General features: G+C 36.1%; 1 protein-coding gene across 4 annotated transcripts; it reads right to left on the bottom strand.

Annotated features, from left to right (window-relative positions):
* Window positions 1-672: 672 nt before the first annotated feature.
* Window positions 673-22,036, bottom strand: LOC121432077 (heterogeneous nuclear ribonucleoprotein D-like). Of its 4 annotated transcripts, XM_041629922.1 has the most exons (10): window positions 21,796-22,036; window positions 14,938-14,978; window positions 14,180-14,307; window positions 10,812-10,973; window positions 9,768-9,893; window positions 9,030-9,126; window positions 8,129-8,185; window positions 5,897-6,169; window positions 1,293-1,406; window positions 673-717 (listed from the first exon to the last, which is right to left on the bottom strand). In XM_041629922.1, the coding sequence occupies exons 1-9, from the start codon at window positions 21,942-21,944 to the stop codon at window positions 1,336-1,338; spliced, it is 1,104 nt and encodes a 367-aa protein (XP_041485856.1). In that variant the 5' UTR covers window positions 21,945-22,036; the 3' UTR covers window positions 673-717; window positions 1,293-1,335. The 4 variants fall into 4 exon arrangements, with proteins under 4 accessions (XP_041485856.1, XP_041485858.1, XP_041485859.1 ...); XM_041629924.1 differs by lacking the exon at window positions 1,293-1,406 and having other exon boundaries at window positions 5,885-6,169; XM_041629925.1 differs by lacking the exon at window positions 1,293-1,406.
* Window positions 22,037-22,400: the final 364 nt, after the last annotated feature.

The following is a 22,400-nucleotide window of genomic DNA, read 5'->3' as shown; positions in this document are numbered from 1 at the left end:
ATTGCAAGAAAAATATGACATACATTTTTAACAAGGCAATGATTTGATTTGATGAGAAACACACCGGGGGCAAAAACAGAACAGAAAGGGGTTTTAAATCTTGGTTAAATTATAATACAATTGGTCATTAAAAAGGATAACCGATTAATCTGTCTATCCCTTTTTTTCTTCTCTCTCACGTAATCTCTTCTCTCCTTTTTCATGGATGGAAGAGAATTGCAAATAAAAAATGATATCCAGAATACCACTGCGTGATTCGTATGCACATTCAGAAAACATTTTTGTGTCGCAGAATTTTTTTTGTCATTTTCTTTTTCTCAAAAACTGTTTTGATTCGCTTTGGTACAGATGAGCTAATTATACATTTCATCCTCTTCATTCCTCCCCCGAGTCCATATATTGTAGAGTTTCACAGGGACAATTACGTTAAGAATCAATTTTTTTTTTGCAAGAGCTAGAATCTTTTGCACTCCTCTCAGAAAGACATGGGTGCTAAGAGTTGTCCTTGTGAAACTCCGGATCCTTCGCCATCGATGAGCCACGCCTCACGGAAGATAACATGTACAGCAATTCCACAAATTTCATTCGCCAATACACTTCGTTCAAGTCTCCTCTCCAAACACTTGCCCCTAATTTTTGTTTTCTGTACAAATTTTTTTTCAATTTTTTTTGGGCAAAGGGGCAAGCATCGACTCCTTACGAGTGTCCATCGTTAATCTGTAGACCAAAAACAAAAAACCAACAAAGAGTAAATGAGAATGTTTCAAAATCGAAAGATTGGCATTCTGCAGAAAACATCTAGAAAATACACGATATATAACACAGCAATTATATTTAGACACATACATCTACAAACATATATTTTGAGCATTCAAGCGGCAGCACATATACACAGGCATATTATGTTCATCAATAAACTTGCAAACTCATAAAGATGGATGAAAATAAACAAAGAAAAAAAAAGAGATGCAGCATATGGTGATAGGTTGATGCAATGAAAGAAGGTGGTGGTAGGGGATAGATTAGAATGTGAACACTGCTCATGTGTGAACAAATGATCCATGGCCAAAAAATGTGAACACTACACCAAAAAAATATGACAAAAAGGGTGTGGCTGTACTATCATTGTGCTATTCCATTTTTATCTCTGTAAGACTGAAGAAAATTCAATTTTTATTAAGTGAACAAATAAAAGGTGAGGTGTGAAGTGGAGGAACTATGAAAAAGAACACAAAACACCTATTTTTTTTGTTGTTGTAGAGATGGAAATTCAAAGGATTATATTTAAATACCTGTATATGTATGGGTCCCCCTTCTTGGCCTTAAAACACGTCTTTAGCGAGAGTAGGGGTGTTGGGCTCTGCCCCCACGTCGATCAACTGGGGCTTTGCCGGGCCCTGATTGTTCTGTAAGTAGTGAAAAATTACAAACGTCCCTTCTGAGTACAAAGTTATTTGACAAATTAACATTTGAACACTCTCTCTGACGTGAAAGAATATTTAGTTAACGCCTTATCTATCTATGCTAGTCTCTGGAGGTGTACGGGGCGGTGTACAGGGGGAGGGGTGGGAGTGACCGACCATTCAAACCAAGCAGAAAAGATCAGGGGAAATAGGTTCCCATGTGGAAACGTACGCCGGAGGATTGGGTAAAAAGTCAATAATCCACAGTAGCAATGAACTGCCACTTGCAGAAGCCCAGAAAAAAGATTACGTTTGTTTGGTACCTTATCAAAAGCTGGATTCTCCCCCCCCCCCCTTACCTATCGAGTATCCCCACCTACAGAACAACTTAACTTGCATGGCCAAAATGCAAGTGTCCCTTTCCGGAATTTCCCCCAAATTATGAAGGCAAAAAAAAAATGATAAAAACTCTGAACAATACTCAAGTTATGTCTCTGACACAATCTTCCGTTGAAGAAGAGACACAGAAGATTACCATTTTGCCCTCACATGTTCAGTGTTCGACGTCGACGGAAGACTTCAAGGGAGCCCCTTCACCTCGGTACTTTTTCAGTATTTTTTTTCTTTCTGATAAGCAGGAGAGAGAAAGGAAACCTCGGAAAGAAGGGACCAGAAGAGAAAAGAGAAATCTGCAACCTGTTTTGATTTCAAAGGAATTTTAGGATAGAGGGGGAGTTGCAGAAAATGATTGCTTGGATCATTTTAGGGGAAAAGGGGGAAAAGGGGGTGGTGTCCGCCATGCAAGATGCATTGATTTGCAAGGGTGACAGCAGACAGGCAAAGGAATACTACTTTTTGTTTTCATGCATACAAATTTCAGCCTACAAAGAATATACTAGCAAAATCACGAATGAAAAAAAAAAAGAGTTGTATCTGAGACATGGTACAAATGACACATTAATAATAACCTACATTTATGCACCGCATTTACCAAAACAGATTGTAAGCTGTAGCGATCAGTGCCTAAATTTATGAAAATGATGATTCTAGCTAGGAAATGAAATTTGTTATCAAAAAATAATCCCAGGTCTGTCAAAATAAATAAAAATTTCAAAATATTGGGTGAATAATATCAGATCATTTCTGTTTTGAGTTTTAACCCTAAGACTGGGGGGGGGATTCAGCCCCCTCCCCCCATCGCCAATCTGTTTGACCGCGTCGATTGCTGACTTTACTTTCAAGTCACACGCAAGTTTTGAGACCAAAATCGCGACCCCCGGGTACACGATTTCTAAATTATTCAACATTTCGTTAGTGCACGATGACCCAAAATTGCTCAAAAATGTTAATTCGTGTACAAATCCAATGTAAATAGTGTTTTTAGTCAAAATTCATTAATGTATCATTATTTTTCCTTTCACAAATAAATTCCATCTTGTTTATGATCAGAATTAAGTCCCTGACAATTTCCATTGAAAAATGAAAAGTAAAAAAAACAAAGAAATACATAAGAAATTTAGAAAACAATAAAATACATAAGAAAATAAATGCAATGTTTAAATTTTTTTAAGTACACTTAACTAGATCCCTATAAAGAATCTGGGTACCAATAATTAGCACTTCAGGGGCATTTATTAGTGACCTCGAGCAAACTTTAGGTTTAATGCATAACTTTGCATAATTAGCAATGACATTTTTCACAGAATTTGATCTTATTATTATTACTCCCTTCAAAGCGCCTTGAGCATTTAATCAAAATGGAAAAGACGCTATACAAATCATATGTATTATTATTATTGTCATGGGTAATGTGCGTGCCAAGTTTTTATCAAGCTCACGTGAACGGCAGCCAAGATCATAAGGGGGGAGGCTGACTAAACCCCTACCCATCTTGTTAGGTGTCAAAATAGCCCAGTCTATTTATGGTTTAGCTAGAACATTTCAATCTTTGAATCTGATGGAAAGTAGGTTATGTAAGAAAGTAAATTTAGTCTTTACACAGGTAAAATTATTTCCAACAACATCAGAAAAGTCATAATATATACAGTGTAGATTACGTCTTCGTATTGTAAATAAAATTCATCTCTAACGCTAAATAGACTGGGCTTATTAAATGCCTAAGACTGATTCAGCCCCCGTTATGAACTCGGCCGTCGATCGTGACGATAATTGGCACGCTTGTTACCCATGACATAATCTACAAAACCGTAAGATCAGATTCTGCGAAAAAATCTCATTGCTATTTTACTATGCTAATTTATACGTAAAATCAAAGTTTGCTCTAATCAACTAAATGCTCCTAAAATGCTACTGTTGGTTCACCTACTATTTTTAACAGGAATTTAATCAAATGCACAAGTTTTTAAAAATTTCAACATCAGATTTATTTTCTTATGTATTTTATTGTTTTCCAAACTTCTTATGTATATCCTTGTTTTTTTATTGTTTTTTTCAATGAAAATTGTCAATATTCTGACAATAAACAAGATGAAATTAATTTATTTTAATCAGTAAAAGGAAAAATAATGATACATTTATGAATTGTGTCTAAAAACACTATTTGCATTGGATTGGTACACAAACTCACATTTTTGAGCAATTTTGGGTCTGCATGCACTTACAAATGTTTTTGTAATTAAGGATCCGCATACCCGGGGGTCGCAATTTTAAAATGACTGAATGACAATGACATAAAAGTAAAAAGACAGCGAGCGACAGTATAAAAACAAATTTGTGCGGCGGATATATCCCGAAAAATGCTAAGGGGGGCTGAATACCCCCCGTCTTAATAGGGTCAAGTCCACAATCTCAAGATGGTCCATCCTAGTATCAGTTTTCATTTAGAAAGACATTTTGGTAAATTCCAGGGATTTTTTTCCATTTTCACTCAGAATAACCACACAATTGAAAAATCATTGCTCAAAGAAGTATCGATCAAAGCAAAGTTAGCAAATTAATATGCAATGAAATATTAGATCCAATATATTTTACTTTTTAATGTCAAATGCTCATGCACTGTATTTTTTTACACACAACATCCAACATCATGCAAACAGGGGAATGTTTCAGGAAACTGTTTGTAAGTGATGCATGGCTTTATCAATTACTAGAATGAAAATTTGAATCTCTTTCAAGAAATCTACAAAGTTTGACTGCGTCAAACGATTTCATGTTCCTTTACGACAAATATATTAGTCATGAATAATGTGTATTCACTGCAAATATTTGATATTTCAGGTAGCAACTGAGACACACAGCCAGTTCGCATATTCTAGATGTTAGTAAGGTCGTGCTTGATTTTACAAACACTGTCAAGAAACAACCCCTGCTTTTACCCTGAAACCATTGGTGTTTTTTTTCTAAACTTTACTGCTAGAATCACCTTCAGGTATTTGCTTCTAGTTGCAAAATCACCTGAAAAATTTCTTGAATAAAGAGCAAAATATTCGCAACTTTGTCTCAAAATGTTTGGAAGATTTTGATGAGAAAAGCAACTTCTCAATATAGACTTTTGGGGCGACTCAAGGCACATGCATGGATTGCATAAAATGCATAAACTATTGCCCCAATGGTTTCAAGGGTTATATTAGCATTCCATCAGAAGAAAAATGACAATCTACATGATACACATTCATCACTCATATTTTGGTGCATGCATAAAACAATCAAATGAAATATAGTATAAAGTAAAATTATCTTAATTCACATGACACTACTCTGATATGGGAATAAAAAGACTGCCACTTACAAAACTTTAAATGAGAAAAGCTGTTCTTATGTAAAGTTACTTTTAAGAAAAGCAGAAAAATTAGACAAAAAGATATTGGTAATCTTACTAAAATCTAACTCATTGTCGGGATAATCTTTTCTGTTTTTAAGAACCTTTCTGTTCACATAATTTTTCAAAATCCTGCTTGTTGCAATTGTTTTAAGATGCCTTTTGACAAAAAATTGTTTTCTTGAAGATTTATCTTGAAAAATGTTGAGGGTGCTGTTTTGCCCAGCCCCCCCCCCCTTTCTTGACATTAATCTTAGTATAACTGATCATAGTTCTTCTGATTTGGGGCTGATGAGTTAAAAAGCTGATTAAACATAAAGTGAAATGCTTCTTTTTGTGGTCAGTGTTTAATTGGCCCTGTTGCTGAAGGAGCTGCAATCAAATGCATCTAAAAAAATATCAATTGCAACTCAATTTTGAGCAATGAAATGTAAGCATTAGGGACTTGCAGTTGACTTTTATGAAGTTGTGTTTGATGGCAACTGTTTTCGCGACACACCCCTCCCATGACATTACAAATCTAATGAGGGTCCTATCACCAGACCTATCTATTGCAAATGATAATTGAATGTCCCAACAAGGCCAAAATACCTATAAATATCAGAGTAGTATTCAATGCGAAGGAGATTCTTTCTAAAGCACTTTGTGAACTTTTACAGAAAGAACAGAGTGGAAAGACGGAGGACATTGGCTTGTCAACAACCTTTTCATTTACCATATCCACTGTAGCCTCCATATCCGCCGCCGCCACCACCGCCGTAGCTGCCTCCGTATCCGCCACCACCGCTGCTGTAGTCGCCATATCCTCCGTAACCGCCGCCACCTCCTTGGTTGTATCCTCCTTGGTTGTATCCTCCTTGGTTATAGTCAGGGTAAAACCCAGGGCCAGGTTGGTATCCTTGACCGCCACCACCATAGCCGCCACCGCCGTAGCCACCACCGCCGTAGCCACCGCCGCCTCCACCACCACCAAAGCTACCATAGTAACCTAGTAGGAAAAACAGAGAGGTTTTACATTTATTATCTCCGGGTATTCATAAGTTCGTAAGAATCGAATAGCAGGCTTTCCGCTTCCAAGATTTGTGCTGGCCGCAGCAGTCAGCCCGCATGGCAGGGTTGTGGACAAAACTCTGTTGAGAGGCACTAGCTCGCACCTCTCCTGAACAAGTGGAATGCCTCTGGCGGTCTCACCTGCATCACGCGATTCAATATAGCAGCAGTGCTGACTTTGAAAACTACTATAAAATAATTATTCACAAAAAAACACCTTTCAAATAATGATACAATACTACATTCATTGATATTTGACCTTGATCATGTGACCTAAAACTTGTCAGTGATACTTGATTACCCCTATATCCACATTTTGTACACTTTATCTATAAAATTTGAAAGTTATGACAGCAAACTAATAATTACCTCCAAAATGGCCAAAGTTCAATAACCTTAAATGACCTTTGACTTTCGCCATGTGGCCTGAAAATTGCTAAATTAAGCGTAATTTATACAGGAAATCTGCATAAACCATGGTTTCAACCATGGGTTCTAAAAACAACCTTTGTGAATTCAGGCCTATATGACCTTGAGCTCACTGAAGGGTGAATTTGGCATTTTACAAATCGCATTGTTCCATGTTGCAAAAGGGTTTCAAGACATCTATTGATCACGATCAATTAGAAATTGCGATTGACCGATATGGAGATAATTCTGCAGAGTTACTAAAAAAAACAATGCAAACAAAAATTGGTGGGCCCATGCAACTGTGATTATAAAGATTTCGGCCGCTGAATTCAAGCAAGAAAATTGAGAAATCCTGCTCCAGTTCTATTATTTTTATAGCTCTACCTGCTTGATTTATTGTTTAGAAATATAATATCAACGGGTCTTGTGGTCCAGTGGTTAGAGAATTGGACTCATAATCACAAGGTTGTGAGTTCGATTCCAAACTCTGCCATTGTCTCCACTTTGATAAAAAGGCCCAAGAGTGATATCTGTCGTCTATTACGTCAGCCACTATGACTGATTAACCTAGACGTAAAATGTTTCCAAGGTAATTGGTTATATACTAGCTCGGCGTTTACCAGCAAAATTGCTGTCCTGTCGAGTTCCTACGGGAGTTACCACAAACAAACAAATATATACAGTCGAGGGCCAAAAGTTTTCATACACCCATGAAATTAAGTGAAATATGTTGGCTTGCCAAACATCGTAAAATTTATTATTTCTTCAGAAATATGAATACTACAAGGACGGAATTGGGATCAAATAAAAGAGCGTATTATGCTCTTTTACATGATAGAGATGACGTTGGCATTAAAGTATATTTCAGGTGGAATTTTCTTTGAAAAAAAAATATTCGTGTCAAATGTATTCTATTGTTTGTTATATTTTCAAACACAGTTTCACAGAAATATGTCTAATTTATAATTTATCTTATATTTTCATCATAAGTCCCCACTGAACTAAAAAGTGTAATCTGAAATGTGTTAAGAAGGAACTAGCACAAATATGAAATGTTTTTGTCAAGTTTTTATTTTTAATTTGTCTAAAATATGAAGATTTTTATGGGAAAAAAAAGACACCTAAATGTTTTTCAACTCCTGATGACGAAGCAATGTGATGAAGGGGCATGACATACTTATTTGTTTGATATCAAATTCGTCACGATAGCACAAATATTTTATAAGATACAGTAAATTTTATGATGTTTGGCAAGTGTCAACTTTTTTTAATTTCCTTGGTGTATGTAAACTTCTGGCCCCAACTGTAGATATAAAGAAAGGCCTGAAAAGTTTGTTGATATTCATAGTCTTTGGTGACACTGAATTTCTTATCTTTTTCTTAATTTTAACCACCGGTCTGGACATCCTCAAGCAAGCACCGGCGGAATGCCTGGTTTGATTCAGGCTTCATTAATATGTACAAAAACTGGAAATCATTGACATACCAGATTCGTCATATCCTCCGTAGCTTCCATATCCACCCTTGAACCCGGGACCAAATCCTACAGGGGAAAAAAAAAAAGATTTCAGCCAATATCAATGTTAATACGTGACCAGCCACCCCGAAAATAAATTTTTAGGTTTTCATTGAGCTTGAAGTAACATATCCTAAGCTTTAAAATGATATATCACCTGTTAAAATTGAACAATAACTCCAGAGATGCCAACCTGATCAAGAACATTTCATTATTTCAAAGGCTGAAAATCAGTATTTTGGTAAGACAATCTGTATTTTCACAAAAATACCATAGGACCACACATAAACTGAAACTTTAGAATTCAGTAATTTGCATAAAACCACCAGTATTCTTTCTCATTTTATCAGTAATAGTTACTGTAAACCAGTACTACTCGACAGTCCTGCAACCCTCACAAGTACTTGATTGACTGCAGAAGGAATTCTGCGAGAGCTTCAAAAAATATATGCAAAAAACATCATTTGAAGTTTGGGGTTCACTCAAGCATTAGAAGCGCTCACCGTGTAATCTCCATGAATCTATAAGTGCAAGTTCGCTATTATAACTAGTTTAACCCTAAAGAGACGGGGGGGGGGGCTGATTCAGCCCCCCCTCAACATTTTTCGCGATAAATCCGCCACATGAATTTTTTTGACCGCGTCGCTCGCTGACTTTACTTTCAAGTCTCGTGCAACTTTTGAGACCAAAATTGTGAGAACAAAAAGGCAGGAGCAAGTGCAAGTCCGAAAAGTTTCAAACACTCAGCATGCTCTCAAAACTTTGTTGCAGCGAGTTGCGGGCAGTCACCCCCCAACATGCCCACAAGGCTTGCACGGAACGAAAAGAGAGGGCCTTTATGATAAATGGCCCCGTAAGATGATATACTCACCTCCACCTCTTCCTCTTCCTGGTCGAATGCCCATGCTTGCTCTCATCTTCATTTGTTGCCTCTCTTCCTTTGATACTGCTTCGCTTACTTCAACTTTCTGAAACACGTAAGAGAAAAAATATCCAAGGGGTGAAAAATGATACTTGCTTTCTGTATCTCTCTTGATGTTTGTCCTTGGCTTGCTATGTGAATAGTAGCACAACTACATAAATTATTATTGGTTCGAAGATGCCTGAATGGACCGATCTTCACCCGAAAAAGTTTGAAGCAGTGTGGACAAGCAAAAGCCGCAGCGGGGCAGGACAGTGACAGCTCGTCTTTTTGACGCTCCCATTTTTGGTCCTCCTTGACCACGCATCTCAACTCGTAGCCTGACACACCAGTCCTAACCATGGTGCATCAGGCAGAACAAGCCTTAGCTGATCCCCCCCCCCCCAGCTCTCAGGGTTGATGCCATAGAACTTTTGCAAAAATTAGCACTCTATGAGCTTTTTATGATGAATAAGAGCAAAAAGTTTGATTTACGCATAAATTCTTATAATCAATTCATATTTAAAAAAAATCTAATGATTTCGGAAAATGAACCATACAGCCTTGTGGATTGCATCCCACACTATTATCATGCCAATTTTCATGGCGTTCACGCGATCAGCACACAAAGTTAACAAAATTTCAACTCTTTGTGAGACGGGGCCAAGAATATGGTCCCTAACACAAAGGCTCCACGTGTTGACTCACCTTAGTTCCTATGGTGTGAAACCTACTCTTCTGTGCATCTTGTGCTTCGTCTGACGTTTCATATGTGAAAAATGCAAAGCCTAGTCTCTTCCCTGACTTGTCTTCTGGGAACTCTGATTCTACCACCTATTGGGTGAAAGAAAATTAGTCAATTACATGTTGCAGGGAATAATTTTCCTAGTATCGCATGGCAATTTGCTCCACATTTTTTTAAAGAGTGCTATTCATAAAGTCTTTTGTATAGCATATTTTCACACAGGACTGTACATAACTTAGTTGAGAGCTTTTAATGACCAAAAATGCTATTCAAATCAAAATTACTCCCTGTATTAAAATCTAGATTTCACACTGATTCACCTATTTGAGCACAGAAATAGTTAATACCAGGAGACAGGCAGACCCAAAATTGCTCAAAAACATGAATTTGTGTACAAATCCAATGCAAAAAGTGTTAAGCCAAAAATAAATGTTTCATTGTTTTTCCTTTTACTGATTATAATACTCAATTAACTTCACCTTGTTTATGGTCAAAATAAAGCCCCCGACAATTTCCATCGAAAAAAACAATAAAAAACAAAAAGTCGAAAAACAGAGAAATACATAAGAAATTTAGAAAACAAAATACATAAGAAAATAAATGTGATGTTGAACATTTGATCAGATAATTTTCAGATTTCTGAAAAGTGATAAAAAAATCACTTAATTAATTAGAGCAAACTTGATATTATGCATAAATTAATTAGCAATGAGATTTTTTTGCAGAATTTCATCTTATAGTTAAATTGTAGATTATGCCATGGGCAATGCGCATGCCAATTTTCATTGTGATCATGCGATCTTGGGCCGAGATCATAGGGGGAATCAGCCCCCCCCCCCCCCCCCCCCCGTCATTCTAAGGCGTCAAAATAGCCAAGTCTAAATTTAGGGTTAAGACCACCTGTCTCCATTCTCCCATGGACACTTCTTCAGTATCCCTTAGGTGGCCTTTACAGGTTTAGTCGCACATAGTTCTAAAATAATTTATAAAATGAAGAATTCATTCACATTTCCAAATTTGCTGAAATATTCCAAGAGTTGTTCATCTTTTAAGTCTGTGCCGATTCCTCCAACGAAGATCTTCTTCTTCTTCTCTGGTTTCTTGATGGCTTTGGCAGGCTTGGGATCGATGTTCTTGTTGTCTAGTCTGTGTTCTTGTGTTTGCAGGACCTGTGTATAAATCAAACAAGGACAAGGACGATTTGGCGAATATAGTCCTAGTAGCACAATCTGAAAAATCATTGCTGAGCACTTTAATTCTACATATCTAAGACCAACCAAAATACAAATGTATCTCGAACTGCTATTTTACTAGAAATATATCCGATGGTGATTAATACCCCGCACTATGCTGTTACTATGGCAACGCAGTTTCCAAAACACTTGGAAAATGAATCCTGCATGTCTTACCAAAGATGAATGTTCATAGAAATAACGTAGATTTACATAGCACATTTTTATTTTATTTCTGTCATAATATACTGTTGCCATGGAAACACAATTTTGATTCCCAACAAGTGTAAAACTGCGTCTCTTGAACAATGTGTGTTCCAAATTTCATGAAAATTGGCTAAAAATTGAGGAAGTTGTTCGAAGCGTAAGATATGCGACGGATCGACCAACCGCCTGCCCATACACAGATTATCCCTTCGAACCTCGTTTGGTGGGGATATGTAACCAGCAAGACGTGTTGGAGGAGTTGAACATTAGGGAGTTGAAATTTTCTATTTGTTCACACAATTTCAAGACAACTCAGTTTGGAAAGTGGAACAAAGCAGATACTATAAAATGTGTTTAAAACCTAAATTCATGCCTTTACTTTATGGAGTTAATGACACATTATTTCAAAAACAAGTGGAATGCCTCTGGCCGTCTCACCTGCATCTCGCAGTTCAATATAGCAGCAGTGCTGACTTTGAATACTACTCTAACTCGCACAAGATGTTCAGTGATACATGGTTACTCTTATGTCCACTTTTTATGAACTAGACCAATAAACTTACAGAGATATGATGGTTATTCAACGAAAAACCCCAACATGGCCAAAGTTCATTGACCTTACATGACCTTTGACCTTGATCATGTGACCTGAAACTCGAACAAGATGTTCAGTGATACTTGATTACTCTTATGTACAAGTTTCATGAATCAGATCCATAAACTTTCAAAGTTATGATGGTAAATCAACAGATACAACCAATTCGGCCAAAGTTCGTTGACCTTTGACCTTGGTCATGTGACCTGAAACTTGCACAAAATTTTCAGTGATGCTTGATTACTATTATGTCCAAGTTTCATGAATCAGATCCATAAACTTTCAAAGTTAGGATGGGAATTCAACAGATATCCCCAATTCGGCCAAAGTTCATTGACCCTAAATGACCTTTGACCTTGGTCATGTGACGTGAAACTCATGCAGGATGCTCAGTGATACTTGATTAACCTTATGTCCAAGTTTCATGAACTAGGTCCATATATTTCTAAGTTATGATGACATTTCAAAAACTTAACCTCAGGTTAAGATTTCGATGTTGAATCCTCCAACATGGTCTAAGTTCATTGACCCTAAATGACCTTTGACCTTGGTCATGTGACATGAAACTCTAATAGGATGTTCAGTAATACTTGATTAACCTTATGGCCAAGTTTTATTAACTAGGTCCAAATACTTTCTAAGTTATGACGTCATTTCAAAAACTTAACCTCAGGTTAAGATTTGATGTTGACGCCGCCGCCGCCGTCGGAAAAGCGGCGCCTATAGTCTCACTTTGCTTCGCAGGTGAGACAAAAACTTCCTTTGGGAAAAAATCCTTATTCAGATTTTGAGACTCTCTGATTGATATCTTTTTGCTGTTAGGCAGATTCAAGAATTTACAAGTTTCTCATTCTCAAATTACTAGGTAAATTCTTCCATTTCAATTTAACCTATTCATCTGCACTGTAAACATTTTCATTTCATTTTCTCTGTGTTGAGTGGTAAAGACTATTAACACCCTGCTTATTTTGCTTTAAAAATCCTATTCCTGCATGTGTGCACATCATAAACTCAAAGGGAAAACCACAAAAATACATGTACGTAGAAAATTTAAACAAGTGGAATGCCTCTGGCCGTCTCACCTGCATCACGCGGTTCAATATAGCAGCAGTGCTGACTTTGAATACTACTCTAACTCGCACAAGATGTTCAGTGATACATGGTTACTCTTATGTCCACTTTTTATGAACTAGACCAATAAACTTACAGAGATATGATGGTTATTCACCAAAAAAACCCAACATGGCCAAAGTTCATTGACCTTACATGACCTTTGACCTTGATCATGTGACCTGAAACTCAAACAGGATATTCAGTGATACTTGATTACTCTTATGTACAAGTTTCATGAATCAGATCCATAAACTTTCAAAGTTATGATGGTAATTCAACAGATACACCCAATTCGGCCAAAGTTCATTGACCTTTGACCTTGGTCATGTGACCTGAAACGTGCACAGGATGTTCAGTGATACTTGATTACTCTAATGTCCAAGTTTAATGAACTAGACCAATAAACTATCAAAGTTATGATGGTAATTCAACAGATACCCCCGATTCGGCCAAAGTTCATTGACCCTAAATGACCTTTGACCTTAATCATGAGACCTGAAACTTGCACAAAATTTTCAGTGATGCTTGATTACTATTATGTCCAAGTTTCATGAATCAGATCCATAAACTTTCAAAGTTATGATGGGAATTCAACAGATATCCCCAATTCGGCCAAAGTTCATTGACCCTAAATGACCTTTGACCTTGGTCATGTGACGTGAAACTCATGCAGGATGTTCAGTGATACTTGATTAACCTTATGTCCAAGTTTCATGAACTAGGTCCATATATTTTCTAAGTTATGATGACATTTCAAAAACTTAACCACAGGTTAAGATTTCGATGTTGATTCCTCCAACATGGTCTAAGTTCATTGACCCTAAATGACCTTTGACCTTGGTCATGTGACATGAAACTCTAATAGGATGTTCAGTAATACTTGATTAACCTTATGGCCAAGTTTCATGAACTAGGTCCATATACTTTCTAAGTTATGATGTCATTTCAAAAACTTAACCTCAGGTTAAGATTTGATGTTGACGCCGCCGCCGCCGTCGGAAAAGCGGCGCCTATAGTCTCACTTTGCTTCGCAGGTGAGACAAAAAACTCTGCCAACATGAAAGTTGAATCTTTTGGGACCACATAAATCTATTTGTTGTCATTTCACTGAAGTTCAAATCAGAGAAAGAATGATATCACTACTGGCTTTCCATAGTTTTAATTGATTGGAAGATTTGATCAATCAGACTCCTTTGTAAGGAACGGCCCTGTTCAAGCTTGAACTTACCTTTTCCACTGATGATGCATTCTCAAAAAGAACGAAGGCAAAGCCTCTGGGTCTCTTTGTGACCTGGTCTTTTTTGATATCACAGTCTACTACTTTTCCAAATGCTGAAAAATATGCTTGAAGTTTATCTGAAAGATCACAACCAAACAATCATTTGTAAAAAAAGAAGAAATAAGGAAACTAGAAATTTGAAAACAAAATTATTCATTTTTTTCCCCTAGCACAGAACTACTACAACCCCCCCCCCCCCTTCTGCTTGAAGTCTCTCCAAGACACACAGCATGTAGAAATACAGCGATCATGCCATCTGAATTGCAGAATCAATTTCAAGGCGGATATCATATAGAATTGACTTTTGTTAATCACAAAATGAGGTGCTTTACATGTATGCCTTTAACATGCTAAAGAAGACATGTTGACAAAATGATTTTATATTTAATTCAAACTTAGCTTTTCTTTTCTTTTCAAGTGTTGTCATAAAATAAAGATTCATTTGCAGGTGGGGGCAGATTGTAATTGAAGTCCCTGAAACAGCCCCAAAAAGGTCTATAGAAAATAATTTTCAATACAAAGTTAATTTACACAAAGAGCAGTATCACTTCAGAAAAGAAGAGTCAAGCTTTTCCCCTCAAAGGTGGGACAGGGCAGCATCTTATTGCTAATTCTTCATGCAAATGTAGGCACACTAGTTCAGTATACATTATTCATGTTACAATTCCAATACCACAATGAATATAGCAAATGTATCTAAAACTTACCTGATGTTGTTTCCCAGGCAATGCCTCCAACAAACAGCTTTCTAAAATTTCAAAAATAACAAAAAGTACAGAAGTTTCAGAGTCTAAGTTTACAAACTTTATGATATAATATGAACTACGGTGTAGAAAAAAATGACATTATATGGTACATATACATGTAGAACCAGAGGTTTAAATAAAACTTTTTTTAATACGTGTACAGAAATGAATTTTAACAAAGTACTGTACAATACAAAAATTCCTGTTTGTTAAAATACAATGTTATACGTGTGTTAAGGGGCCATTCTTGGGGGCGTTGTGGTCTAGTGGTTATGACTCGCCATTGCAATGTGAGGGATGTGGGTTCCGTTACCCCGTTCTCACATCGCTACTTTCAATTTCAACAGAACCTAGCCTGCCATCTGCCAATCTACTGATTAAGCCTGAGTCATATCGATTATTTTGAAAACCGGTGTTCGACAGCTCTAATTCGATCGAACATCGATGCATCGAATATTGAAGGCGGGAAAAATTTAATCTTTTGTTTTTGCGTCGATGCGATGCGCTTTGCATATGCACTACGCACTGACGGTATGCGCTGGCGTTGGCCGGGTGAGCGTTGCACAAGCAGATGACAGAGCAAAGTTCGTTTGTATTTTCCATGATCACAAAACACACAAAAAAGGCCGGGGACCAAAGCAGAATTCTTCCCAAAATATCTTCAACAATGATATTTGCAGATGACAACATATAAGTTTAAAATGAAACAATAATAAAGACATGAATCACGCAGAGTCGATCCGAATGATTTTCGGTCGACAAGCATTCGCAGTCCATTCACCAGCCCCGTCCGCAGCTCCGTACACTCACTCTCCCGAAACGACAGGCGTGCTTGACGTCAGCGCCAGCAAACAATTGCAATCAACGGAGAGCGCTGTAACTTGCCTGAGATTGTGTAGTTGGATCCAAAATGAGCTCCAAATAAATTTATGGGAATAAATACGTAATTTTCTCTGGATGGTAATTTGAATTGCTATTCAATGCTGATATAACGATTGTGAGGAAAGATTGTGGAATATGAGTTATGACGATGTTCGAGAATTAATCCTGATAATGACAATCCAGTTTTTTAGACGCAATTGAGCATGCGATCAAAATAAATACGAATGTTTCGAATCGAGCCCTAAATTCATCTAAATTATTACGATTTAACAAGATTTTATGGTCATACTAAGAATATTGACGATGTCAGCAAAGTATGTTATGTTCATATGGAAGAAATAATACTGGGATTATTTCTATTGTTCCATCTCTGGACGTCTCCTCCAAGCTCCGAGAAAATAAGCACAATGCGCATGCGTGTTTGATGACGTATGACATATTTTCCCATTCATGAAATCAGAGCCCAAAGTTGGGCACAAACTAGCTTCAAATTGATGGGAAAAAATATCAAACGCAATTTTCTCTGTTTTGTCATGTAAAATGTTATCATATGGTGATATTACGAACTTGAACAGAGTTTTTGCATGTAGACAATGTTCGAGAATCAATCCTGACGTGATGATTATTTTTTTTAGACAAGTGCACTAGCTCGAAGTCGATCGTCATGAGATGTCCGCCATTAAAAATTGAAACGAAATACAAACGTTTCACATCAAGCTCTAAATTCATATTAATGATTATCATATGCAAATTATTGTTAAATATTACGATTAAATAATGTTCTATGGTCATGATTTTAATATTGTTCATGAAAGCAAGATTTATTTTACGTTGATCGCGTCAATTTCCGGCCATTTTCTGGTTTGATTAAAGAACAGTACTGCGCATGCACAATCGATGGCCATGCCCATGACTTCCATTCATGAATTCATCGTGCATAAATTATCTCGGCACGAGCAGACGAGTAAGACTCGAACTATGATCGAAATAAACTTCAAATTAATGGTGAATAGCATCATAATTACTCATTCGGTTTCATTTTGGGGGCAATAGAAATCAAGTAAGTAGTAGTAAAGTTGGACATTACTGATATTTTGATGAAACGAATCGGCCGGCCGACGTATTTTTTTTTTTTTCGATGCACCGATTTTGCAAAATCTGCACCGGTGTTCGATGACATCGATCGAACACCGATTTTAAAATCGATTCGACTCAGGCTTACTACTGATCAGGACGGATGGGGGTTTCAGATCATACTGTAGCAGTGGAAAGGACCCTTATATGCAATTTTACTTTTACATATAGGCATTTTTCATAATACATCTTTAAAACTTTTAAAGGCCTGCATTGCTTACTCCACCAAAATGAGTATCAAAAAATCGAATCATTGAGATTCACATAAAAAATAAAAAGCATTGTGATGCCATCAGCTCACTCTGTCTTACTAAAACACTCTTTTATAATACACGTACAATTCAAACGTGTAAGTACAAATGATACACCTTGGGCCTGTTGCATAAAACTTTTTAAAAGAAAACTTAGGTTGTTTTTACCAGAGTTTTGCTGTGTTAAAGTCAATGGCAGAAATCAGACTAACCTTACAATGTAGTTTTCAGTTTTTACCAGAGTTTTCTCATGTAAAAAGTTTTATGCAACAGGCCCCTTATGACATTTTCCAGGTTTGCTGCACGTACAGTACTTTGCTGAAATAAACTGAATTGATTCACCCTGTTTTAGTATATTTGGTGGATTTTGCCTGGACTTGGTCTCTACATTGTACTTGGTCTAAGTTTATGCCAGTTGTGGTAATGATTTCAAAAAAGAGTTTGGACAGAATTTCATCAAATGACCACAAGAGTCTCTGCCAAATATTGAAGGCATGTGGTACAATAAAGAATAGAAATTTTGTAGAGTGTGTACAGTCATCAGCTACCTCATTAGCATTCTTCACAGCATGTACATCAACAAATGTTTTATGATTGATTACCATATATTGTTAAAAAAAAAAAGCTCACTCCATTTCACAGTATCTGGTTTTGAAAGCATAAAAAAAAACATGATTGTTTACTTTTATTCTTGCATTTTACTTTGGATGAACTTGCCCCTTTATATTTTCTTTCAATTTTCATGTAGACTGACACTAACACAATTTTTCCCCCAACAAGCTCTGTACATGAGCCACAAATATAAATCTAAAAAAAAAAATCAACTTGAACATTAATAATCCTTTCGCCCTAGGATCCTTCTGGCAAGAATAAACATGTTCTTGAACGTCCGCTTTTACAAATAATAAAATAACAATGAACAAGCAGTGCAAATGGGTTTTGTCACTTTTGTGTTTTGAGAACCATTGTTGTTTTTACTGATTTTCTTAATATACATGTAATGCCAGCGTTATTATACAAGTCTCATCCATAAATAACAATGCTGGTCAATATTTGATTTTAGCTAAAGTCAATTATCGCTGGCAAAAAATATCAGTCTGAAAATTCATTATGAGCTGTAATTCTGTGAGAGCAGGGATGGGGGAAATAAAAGTGGTAAATACTATTTTTTTTTACAAAATCAATGACATTTTGGACATACATTGTACTTTGTAACCAAGACCAACATAATCATAAAACCATTAATGACTTTTTTTCAATATCGCATTATTTCAATAACAACAAAATATCACTCAGCACTAAACAATAATTATATTTCCTCTGACTTTATACTAAAAAATTGTAATTATTAGCTCTTGTTACTTTTAAGTTATGAACAGGGAGCATGGCAAGGGGAGCATACATTTTTATTTCATTAAGAAACTAAATATGTTACATCACAGTACCTAAATATGTATCATAGTTTTGGGGCTCACTGGCTTATTCATGAAAGGGATGGTCCAGGCAGATTTTATCTCAATAAATAAAGTAAAATTCAAAGAGCAAAATGCAGAAAATTTGATCAAGATTAGTTCACAAATAACAAAGTTATTGAATTTTAAAGAATAGCATTATTCCGATGAAACAGTTAGAAACTACATGTAGGCATGTCTTCAGGCAGGCTGATGATGTCATACATGTACATGTATCTCCACTTGTTTCTTTTGTATTTAATTACGGTATATGAAATTAGGTTTATTCAAAAATTTGTTCTACTAAGAACTAAAACAATAGAATTGACAACTGATAAAGTGCAATAATTATTTGTCGCTGCAACTTATTTCATCATAATGGAGACACATCATTTACTCATGTATGAAAAAATGAAGCATTTATGATTTCACATAACATAAGAAAAAGGAAAGTGGGGATGTAACATCATCAGACCACCTAATGAATATTCATGTCGATGTGCATTTACTGTTTTCACAAAATATTGATAAACTTTCAAATTCAATAACTTTATTATTTGTTATCCGATTTTGATGAAATTTTCAGTATTTTGCTCTGTGAATTATACTCTATTTATTTAGATATAAATATTTTCAGCCAGGACCATCCCTTTAATCATAAGTGGGTCAAATTTCAACTTTTAAGTTTAAAAGATAACTATTTAAGCTAATTAGTATAATTGATGTAAAGCACAAAATTAACACAATATTGAAACTGTGGCTGTCTGATGTAAAGAAAATGAGAGATAACATATAGTTGTTGGTTATACCTTCACTAAAATTTAGAAGCTGCAAAAATTTTTCAAGGAAAAGCACAAACTAATTAAAGACTTCAGAGAGAAATCAATCTATTGTTCATTATGACATCATGGTTTTTTGACAGTGTACATACGTGTAGACTGACAGTGATGACTACGATGTGTCCGAATCTTCAGATTATTCTGGTAACATAACAAATAGCCAGTACACCTTTTATGCAATTTTGATTGCTGAAAACTTGTTTGTAGCAATAAAGCCCTCTTCAGATGCTATTTACTCTTTTTGTAATGTTTCATCACACTGCATCTATGAATCAGTAGATGAAACTTATTTGGCTGGCACAAAAAGTTTTTAGAATATATTTTTTTTCCCAATTATCAAAAAACTACTTGAGAACGACACTGATACATGTACAAAGATTACACTAAACAGAGGCAATGTGTTTTGTATTAGCATATCAACATACATGTACCATATGTTAAACCCAACTCTCATTTTTGTCAACCTTTGGTCCACCGGTCTTTGAGCCAAGAGATGACTAATAACATTTCAGTCCAATGAAATCATTTTTTATTCATAATAACCACAGTAAATACATTATAATATACTGATGGTTAAGCAACTAAAGGCAAGATTACATATTTTGGGGTAGATCAGGCTTTATAACATATTTACCCAAAAATTGTGACGTGAAATTTTGTCTTAAAAGGTGATCACACAAAATTAATTTGGTAAAGTTATCCCTAACAAGTTATATATCATTGGAAAGGCCTCGCTCTAAAGAGTTGAAATATGCATGTTATTTTCCTGTAGAATGTAAAGATTTTCAATTCCAAGATTTATTGAAAAGTATATTTTTTGTCTGTTTTCCACAAATTTTAACCTTTTTTTCAATTTCAATAGTATTTTATTGATACTTTCCAATAAAACATATGATACAGATCAATAAGGATACATTCATACTTTTTGTCTGATGTCATAACTTATTTTGACCTTTAACCTTCCATGACATTACCCTATGCCTTTTCTGATTGCATTTTTGAATTCCTAAGACAATTTCCTTTCAGAATGAATATACTTTTATGGGTATAGGATGTAAAAAAAAAAAATGCAATTGTATGAAACGGTACGATTTGGGAGGAATATTTGAGTTGCAACGGAAATGGGCCCAATTCAAAACGCATGGCCTTTACCTAATTTAGGGCACATGTATATGTTGTTACCATGGAAACACGATTGAAGCACAAAATGTGTCTCGCTTATCGTAACTAATGTGTGAGCCAAATTTCATGAAAATAGGCTGAAAATTGATGAAGTAATTTTAAACTGCAAGTTTTTTACCCAATTTTTGCCATATGTCATTGCCATGGCAAGATGATTTCTAACATTCACAAAAAAAATGTCTTGCACATCTTATGTACATCAAAACCAATGTGTGTGCCAAATTTCATTGGAATATGTTTGAAAGTGATTACATTTACAGACACCAAACTTGTCTTGATAGACCCTCTAATTTCTTTTACAAAAAATTGTGGAAGATTGGAAATTTATTTACAGGTATTTTGACCGAAGTAAGCATGTACATGGCATTTAATCTCTGTCTACAGTCCCAAAACAAAAAGTTTGAAAAGTTAACAAATAAAAGTTAAAAATGCAAATGTAAAAATATCAGACTCTGAGTCTAACGTTAACTCGTAACTTTTCTTGAGAAGTTGATTATCCACATCTGAATTTAAATGAAATTTAAATTATGAGAAATGTGAACAAACTCGAAGTCAAAGTTCACTGACCAGAACATCACAAAAAGCAAAATTAAGTAGCATCCAGTTGAATGGACAATGTCATGAGCTGAACCCAGGGGCTTTGTGCATGTGAAGATCCAAATGATAGTGACACTATGTCATCACTGCGAGACATGACGCGCTCACTCGCCCGTCCATCTGTTATGCAGTGTCATTGTCTTGCACGTGGTCCATTCAGGCATGTACATACCCGTTGAAAGCCAACGGTTACAAGCCCAACATTTTGGACGCATTCTTTGAACCAAAATAGTTCAAAATGATCAGAAGGTTCTTCATTACGGTTTCAAGATAATTTGACAAACAATCATTGCTAAGCTACAACACACATTAATTCATCATCATGTTAAATACTACTTCAAAGAGGATATCATCCATTTTTATACAAGCGATCCTTTGTCAGAAGGCTTCATACAAAACACGCTGAGCTCGCTTCGTCATGTGACACAAGATGGGCATGCTCCACGCTAAGCCCGTGGCATGCACGAGAATCGGCGAACTTACTTGTCATCATCTTGCTCTTTTGATGCATAAATTCTTTCCCCTGCTTTCCTACCTCCCCTAGAATCTTCTGACTGATCCATAGATTGTCCTTGTGATTCTGTATGATGTGAATAATCTGTACCGTTTGTGGAATAGTTAGATGAGTCCATGTTATCGGCGCGACTTCCTCCGGGATGTTCGTCAAGGAGTTACGGGGAAGAGAGAACATGCCACACCAAAATTTGCATTTTCGACATACTAATTAGAGCAGCTGCTGTATGCCGTTCACTGATTGGTTCGATTCCAGCCATGACGTCATATTGGCGGTAGATGCCATTTTAGATTTGTCATCTTTTGTGTCTGATTTCAATGAACGGAATGTTTTCATGTTTTTTTAAAGGAATTCGGAAATTCGTTTGCGGGTTTTCCCCAGTTGCTGATCTACAGAGGATCTCGCGTTCCAATTTGAAGAGAGACCATAAGCAATTGTTCATTTTCGATATAGGCTGCATAGCCTTTTTTGAAAGTTCTGCAACCTTTCGATGAACAAATTTTTAATTGAATGAAACTTCCGAACGGTCATCGGCAAAATGTCTTTGATGTCGGTGCCGCGGTGGTAGATGGAA

This window comes from Lytechinus variegatus, chromosome 18, assembly GCF_018143015.1.
Source record: "Lytechinus variegatus isolate NC3 chromosome 18, Lvar_3.0, whole genome shotgun sequence".
NCBI lineage: Eukaryota > Metazoa > Echinodermata > Echinoidea > Temnopleuroida > Toxopneustidae > Lytechinus > Lytechinus variegatus.
Note: the sequence above shows the minus strand (reverse complement) of the source record. Positions and strands in the feature narration are given on the sequence as shown.

Bases quoted from the DNA above. Each gene is read 5' to 3' on its own strand.
- LOC121432077 (XM_041629922.1), bottom strand. From the start codon at position 21,944: ATGGACTCATCTAACTATTCCACAAACGGTACAGATTATTCACATCAT. The intron at 10,974-14,179 runs GTAAGTTCAAGC...ATTTATACACAG, and splicing joins ATGCATCATCAGTGGAAAAG to GTCCTGCAAACACAAGAACA. The intron at 1,407-5,896 runs GTAAATGAAAAG...CACTACTTACAG, and splicing joins TGGAGGCTACAGTGGATATG to AACAATCAGGGCCCGGCAAA.